Source organism: Scomber scombrus, chromosome 8 (genome assembly GCF_963691925.1).
Source record: "Scomber scombrus chromosome 8, fScoSco1.1, whole genome shotgun sequence".
Lineage (NCBI taxonomy): Eukaryota > Metazoa > Chordata > Actinopteri > Scombriformes > Scombridae > Scomber > Scomber scombrus.
In genome coordinates this window covers 22,999,114-23,006,856 of record NC_084977.1, presented here as the reverse complement: position 1 = coordinate 23,006,856, position 7,743 = coordinate 22,999,114, and the positions used below count along the sequence as shown (strand labels likewise).

At 37.4% G+C, this 7,743-nt stretch overlaps 1 protein-coding gene across 1 annotated transcript; it reads left to right on the top strand.

The window, feature by feature from the left end:
* Window positions 1-547: 547 nt before the first annotated feature.
* mob3a (MOB kinase activator 3A) lies at window positions 548-7,615 on the top strand. The gene is made up of 4 exons (XM_062424327.1): window positions 548-765; window positions 2,516-3,087; window positions 5,503-5,705; window positions 7,175-7,615. Exons 2-4 carry the CDS (start codon window positions 2,670-2,672, stop codon window positions 7,202-7,204), a joined length of 651 nt encoding a protein of 216 aa, XP_062280311.1. The 5' UTR covers window positions 548-765; window positions 2,516-2,669; the 3' UTR covers window positions 7,205-7,615.
* Window positions 7,616-7,743: the final 128 nt, after the last annotated feature.

Sequence of the window (7,743 nt, the reverse complement as noted above, 5' to 3'; positions counted from 1 at the left end):
CTTATCGTACCATATTGTATCATACCATACTGTCTTGTATTGTATCGTATTGTACTGTACCGTATTGTATCATACCATACCATATTTCAACCATACCATATTGTATTGTACCTTACCATATTGTATCATACTGTACGTGTTGTAATATAACATACCATATTGTGTCATACCGTACCATATTGTATCATACCGTACCATATTGTATCATACCATACCATATTGTATCATACCTTACCGTACCGTATTGTATAATACCGTACCGTATTGTAATATATCATACCATATTGTATTGTACTGTACCGTATTGTAATATATCATACCATATTGTATTGTACCGTACCGTATTGTATTGTACAGTACCTTTCGGTTCATCAGTTTATTTTGGAACAATAATGGGTTTTGTTATTCAACTCTTTGATAATATCTTTATTACAACTGTGGTATTAACAATTCATAACAGAAACGTCGCTATGCCTGAATGAAGCAATCCATTATTTTGTAAGTCGGTACCGGAAGTTGAGTTCCTGTAACAGGGTCGAGATTGACATCGGTACACTTTTCGTTTAGCAGGGAGGAGTCAGCCGCTAGTTTCTTTATTAAAGTGACATGTTTTATTGAATTAACAGTAATTCACATAACATGAATCGCACCGTCTCTCCATAATGTAGTCTGCCTATGTCGACGTAACGCTATCGATCAGTAACCGGACAGTTTTTCGGTAAAATATCGACGGAAAACTGGCGGAACAGGAAGGAGGAACAACAAGTAAGTTCGCGAAAGTGCCTCTTTTTTTTTTTTTTATCTGTGCGATTTCGTCACCGTTTGATCCCTTAAGCCTGAAATAAAAAGGCTGTTTCTGGTTTATTTAAAATGTGATGTGAATGGTGTGGATTGGAAACTGCATTTTGGTTGATTTTGAGGCTGTTTTGTTGAGCAACAAGTACCGACCGAGTTAGCTATAGTCACGTCATGTAAACTTGGTACAGTCGTCATGTGCCCTGCTGTTTAATCTCTTGGCTTTTATGTCGGAAAATAGGTTAAAACTACACAAATGTACAATTAAGATTAGGTGCACGTATTTAAATGGAGGTGTACATTAGTCTACTATGTATATACTATATATGTTATAATAGTAATAGCCGGTTTTGACGTTTTATTGTAATTCCGCAGATTGTTGAGTTTCAAGGCGGTAAGGGTGTCTGAAATAGGAAATGAGTCACTATGAGGCCAAGCATCGTCTTTTGTGCAAGTTTTCTGTTTCCACTTCTCTTTTACCTGAAATGAGGAGGCCAAAGGTTAATTCAGGTTGTCTGTAATGCAGTTGGATCGACCCCTCAGGCAAAGGGGTGGTAGATAGAGTACATTACAGTAAAACAGTAAATATGACCATATTTAATGATGAAAGTGACTTTTTAAAAAGTTAAACATGCATGCTGTACATTCACTCAAACATTTAGCCTGTTTATGCTCTTGCACTTTAAATTCATGGCTTAAAGTTTTATACTCCAGCCCAAGAAGGTGGATAAGGGGCTTAAAGACTTCACTGCACCCCTGCATGCAAGTCTGGGCCCAAGACAATGCACAACAAAAACTAGGACACACATGCAAATGTTGTGTAATTTCCACCCAAATGACAATGTATTGTTTAAAGATCCCCTGCAAACATGTCTAAGATGTATTTAAAGTACTCTACTTGGAATAGTGATTTGTGCCGGATAAGGTTTTTTCCAGAAAATAGTTAAAATTGTTACTTAAAATTACATCTACTCCTTCTCATTAAAATTCCAGGATCTATGAATATACAAATATTTTTTTCATTTTAGATTAACTCTAGACACAAAATGTCTCCTTGGAGGCTTGAAGTTTCCACATCACACTTGTTGAAGCTGAATAGTAGACCAGGATTAGCCTCCAAACTATTTGTGATGTCACAGATCATCCATGAAGGCCAGCCTGCTAAAATGTGATTTTTAATGAGCGCAGAGAAACGTTCCACCTTCAGCAGATAAATGAGAAAACAGCCTTGTAGTGTCAAACGCTGCAAATACTGTAAATCATTCAACACTTTGAATCTCAAACATCCAGCTGTAGGAACAAGAAGATAAAAACATGTGTTTTAGTGAAGGTTGACTTTAATAAGGTTGAGTGATTGTAACAGAGCTCAGCTGACTAATTGATTAGGTGATCAACAGAGTGTAAATGTCACTATTGTCTTAGTCAGTCTTTTAGAAAGCTAAACTTTAACTTGTCCCAGCTTATTAACTGGTAGGATATGTTTGCCTTTAACTAGTAAAAAGATAGTTTATCTCAGTTTTGGACTGTGGGAAACTGTCAACATTTTATCTAACAAATGATAATTGATTAATAGTTAGTTAGTTGCAGCCCTAGATTGTAATATGTGGTAAAAAAAATCAGTCTTAATAGAAATTATGCATTTCAACTAAAATCTGCAATGTGCATCTAATAACCAAACTCTCCCTTTTTTCTCTCTTTCCTCTCTTTTTATCATGCACAGGATCTCACACAGAGTCGAAACAAGTAACAAAAGACAATCCATAACAAAAACTCTGCACTGGTTGTTTACACAACCTTTTGACTGCTTCCATTTCAACAGTAAATAATTCACCAGAAGCATTCAAACAAATCACCCACTGCCACCACATGCAACCATGTCCATGGCCTTGAAACAAGTCTTCAACAAAGACAGGACATTCCGGCCCAAGCGCAAGTTTGAGCCCGGGACGCAGCGCTTCGAGCTGCACAAGAAGGCCCAGGCGTCTCTGAACGCGGGGCTGGACCTGAAGCAGGCCGTGCAGCTGCCCCACGGGGAGGACCTCAACGACTGGGTGGCTGTCCACGTGGTCGACTTCTTCAACCGCATCAACCTCATCTATGGCACCATAAGCGACTCCTGCACCGATCAGACCTGCCCCGTAATGTCTGGCGGGCCCAAGTACGAATACCGCTGGCAGGATGAGAACAAGTACAAGAGGCCGACTGCTCTGTCGGCCCCCAAATACATGAGTCTGCTCATGGATTGGATCGAGGTACAAATCAACAACGAGAACATCTTCCCCACCAACATTGGTAAGTGTTAAGATCAGCTGCAGATGTGACGATCCAGAATTAGGTCAAAGGCTTTTTGGTTTCACCATGGCATGTAAAAGTTATAGAAGTCAGACTGTGAACGATCTCAGTGGATCAAGTCAAATGGCTTTGAAATGAAAGCACCAAAATCATCTTGTGTGTTAACCAAGCCACCACTGTTTCATAGACTCCTAACGTCACACCTATGATTGTGAAAGTCAAGATTTCTACTGTCAGTTCTGCAATTTCAAGATTTTCTCTTGTCTACAACTGTACGGTTTTTATTAACCTAACTGAGTTAAATAAATAAATCCCACCGCACGGGGTGGTTTGACCGGCGAAAACAGTGTCACACTCAGCTCCGACACTCAATCTGTCTTTTCCACGTGTTTATTAGCAACTCCACACATGCTTTTCTTAACGTATTCATACAGTGATCGTGCCGTCAGCAGGTAATCAACTGAAAATATAACAAACAAACATAACTAGGTTAATGGCACGGACATATTTAAGATATTTAAAACTAGTTTCAATCACATTATACAACAACTCACCAGCTCAACTTCACCGGTCAAAACCCAAGTCACAATACACATAACCACCGAAGAAAAAGAAAAACGTACTGCTGCTGCTAAAGCGCACCACGAACACCCAATTATATAACAGCAGGAAACAACATGTTTGAAAAATAGCAAAACTTCACACAACAACAATAATAAATGCTAGGGATGTCTGATATTATCGGCCATCCGATATTATCGGACGATATTCACTTAAAAATGTAATATCGGGAAATATCGGTATCAGGTTTTTATAACCGATATTTGTTCTGTAGGCTTCAGCATTTCCGAGCCTGCATGAACGCAGCATGGGACGTTTACCGGCGCGCGCTTGATGACATATAACAATAACACGCTAGACTCGTGGCTCTCTAACCATGGCTAACCGTGTCTAACAAGTTCATAGCGTCCACCGCCATGTACACGAACACACAAACAGAAACAAGGTTTACCTCCTCGTTGTCATTTTCTCTGTTATGCTTTCGGCGAGTCGCCCCGGTGACGTCACCGTCAGAGTCCGGTGTGTCCTACTCTGCTATGGAAACACAACAGCTGAGAGGACCGAATGAGAGGACGTTCCTATAAAAGGTCCCGCCTCCAGAAACGGGGCTTATGTCTGTGGATTGGAACTATTTCCCTACTGATAGTAAATTTGTAATTTGCAATTACTGCAAAGCAGCATAATAAATATGGCAGTGCCATAATGGCACTTTTTCCATCACTTAAATTGAAGTTGTTCTCTTATTTTGCACAGACAGTGTTTACATTTGGAAAGCCAAGTTGCATTTATGTATGCATCCAGTGGGTCCTCACAATAAAATTAGGCATAATGTGTCATTATTCAACAATAGGAGATATGTTGCTACCTAATATTTTTGGCGTAAAAAGCCTGCAAATATCGGTATCGGGTGATATCGGTATCAGAAATATCGGATATCGGCAGAAAAGTCAATATCGAGCATCCCTAATAAATGCCCATCACAAATTAAAAGAGTTCAAAATTGATGTCCAAACTCAGAAGGCATTTAAATAACATTAAATATTAAAACAGATTAAAACAAAAAAAATGTCATGTTGAGATGCTGTAGCAAGCTAATATTTGGTATTTTTTTACTTAATAAATGATCAGAATCTTCCAAAATGTCACCGAGAGGACATAATAAGGACAAGAACGTCATTTGGAAAAAACTAAATGAAACGAGATACAGATACAATTCTGCAGATAACATCAAAAAACTTGGAAGCCGCAATAGACAACTAAAAGATGTTTTAGATTAAATTTGCAAGGCCACATTTATTAGATTACATACAGTGTTTGCAAACATCGCACACTATCCTCTGTTGCCACGGCATTCTTTGTTTTTATTATCTCTGTCTCTCTCCTCTGTGCACGTGTTGTGCTGCTGTGGCTCGGCATCTGACTAACTACAGAAACATCTAAGCAATGGCTTTAAAAATGGGTCACACGATGCACAGGGTACTATGAATAGAAACGACCTTTGATGCTCCTGTCCTCTGGAACAGATTCCTGAAATATTATTGAATTAGTCAAAGCAAAACGACATACTAAATTAATCACTTGTGTAGAACTGAGGCTTATCCCCCTGCACCAAGTTGTGTTGGTTTTCCATTCACGTATATATATACTGATACCAGCTGAGTCCTTTTAACACACTGATGTCTAACCTGAGGGCCTTCAGAGGACAAGTAAAGGTTATAAACAGAATATTTTATAACCATTGGCTTCAAACCCTCAATATTTTAAATGTGTTTAAGTTTCTCTCTGAAAAAAGTAGCAAAGTATCATTGTGGATTGACTGCTGTGTTCTCCCACCTCCATCTGTTTGACTGTCAGGTACTCCATTCCCTAAGACCTTCATGCAGGTGGCTAAGAAGATTTTGTCTCGTCTGTTCCGGGTCTTTGTTCACGTCTACATCCACCACTTCGACCGTGTGAGCCAGATGGGGGCCGAGGCTCACGTCAATACCTGCTACAAGCATTTCTATTACTTCGTCACTGAGTTTAACCTCACCGACCACAAAGAGCTTGAGCCTCTGGTGAGTCAAAGATCTAATGCAGAGGTGAAAGTGAAACTGTGAATAAAAGCATTGAGCTATGTTTAAATGTTGAGTTTTAAATACACACTTGTGAACTGTTTAAGAGCTGCACTCCGAATGTCTGAATGAAAAATTACAATATACATAATTTATTAAAGAACTGTTAGATATGAAAGAGTTAATATAATGATCATAAATTATCAAAAATGACACCTGCTACCTTTGCAAAGTCACATGAAATTGCGATATGGCATTAAAATGCGTAATAAGATAACAATAATGGATTATTGAAGCAGATAATGATATTGATAAATATTAAATACAAATCTGTTAACGGTATATCAGACATTTTTTTCTTCCATAAACACACAACATAAAAAACATTTTTTATTAAGGATCTTTATCAATTTGTTTTGTAAGGAATTGTGGTCAATATAGTTTATGTAATGAGCGATATATTTTACAGTTGAAAAAAAATAAATGTCAGCGCCCCTTGGTGGACAAACTATGTAATGGGGACACTGTTTCTAAATGACCTCAAACATATCTTAAGCATTGCTGCACTGCAACGTGTTACTTATCAGCTGACACATAGATCAATAGATTGTTGATAAGCTAGAGTTAGTAAAAAGTAAAGAGGCGGGTAAACTGTCCTTTTGTTTTGTTAAGTGGTTGCTAATTAAAAGTAGAAACGCAAAGGTTGATCCAAAGTAAACTGATAGCCAACTAAAAATGCCACAAAAATCTCATGGTTCATACTTCTGAAATAAATAGAACATAATACAGATTAATACTTTCTCGTTTATTTAATCTTTAGTGATAGTAAACTGAGCTGTTGTTTGGGAAACAAGAAAACATTTGAGGACGTCATCTTGGTCTTTAGGAAACAGAGATCAACATGTTTCACCATTTTATGTCTTCTTATAGACCAAACAACCAATAAATTAATTGAGAAAATAATATAAAGATTGATTCATAATGAAACTATTAATTAGTTGCAGCCCTAACTAAAAGTATAGTCACATTTTCTACAGTATTCCAGACTGTTTAGTTACAATTTAATGAGGTATAACTCTTTCTTTCTCACTATTTTAAATCACATTGCTGTTTTCAGGATCTCTAAAATTCATTAATTTACAATGATAACATTCTCCCGGAGACATGACACTAAATTGAATTTCTGCACAGCCACAACTGTTTGTTTTACTGTTATTATTGACTGTGAATTGATTTGTAATTGAGAGGTCATATGCTCTGTGTTTGCTTTGCATGCCTCGTGCTCTTATATAGGTCTGTGTGGCCAAGAAAATATGTTATTAACTGTGTGTTTGCAGACCAGAATGTGCTGGATACTTAATTAGAAATGAAAAATCATATTGCAAAAATATATCTGAACTTACAAATATGTATTATATATTTTAATGCTGTAACTCACTGCAACACCTGCATGTGGTTTGTGTCTGCTGCAGAAAGAGATGACCTCTCGGATGTGCCACTGAGGGAGAACAGCTGACCTGTGGACTTACACCGGGCAAACACATCCGTCCATCTAGAAGACTGCAGCGGAGAACTTAAAGAACAAATGAATTCAAAAAAAGAGTCTATTTTTATATTTAAGTACTGTAATCTATTTTAGCTGCATACTGTAGGTTTTAACCAAGAACCATGTCATGTGAGGTGTTCTGTTCCTTTTAAAAAAGTTTTATCAGTAACATTTTATCAGAGCACAGTATTAAGAGGTTGTATGTTCATGTTGATGTTTTGTTTTCTATTTTACTTGACTCTTGAATCATTCCAGGATGCTTCTTTCATTTCCTTCTGTCTAAAAAGATCTAAAATTAGTACGATATGTTACTGTACATCGATAAATTCCTTATGTTGTTACATTAAAATCCTCTACTCTGTTATAATTTGGCTTTGGTGATCTGTTTTTTTGATTAAGACTGGTTTTGTTTCCTGAAACTTCTCTGATGATTTTCTTTTTCCCAGGTAGGAAAGATATTTTTCTTTAACTCTCCAAATCTGTCAACAGTTTAGC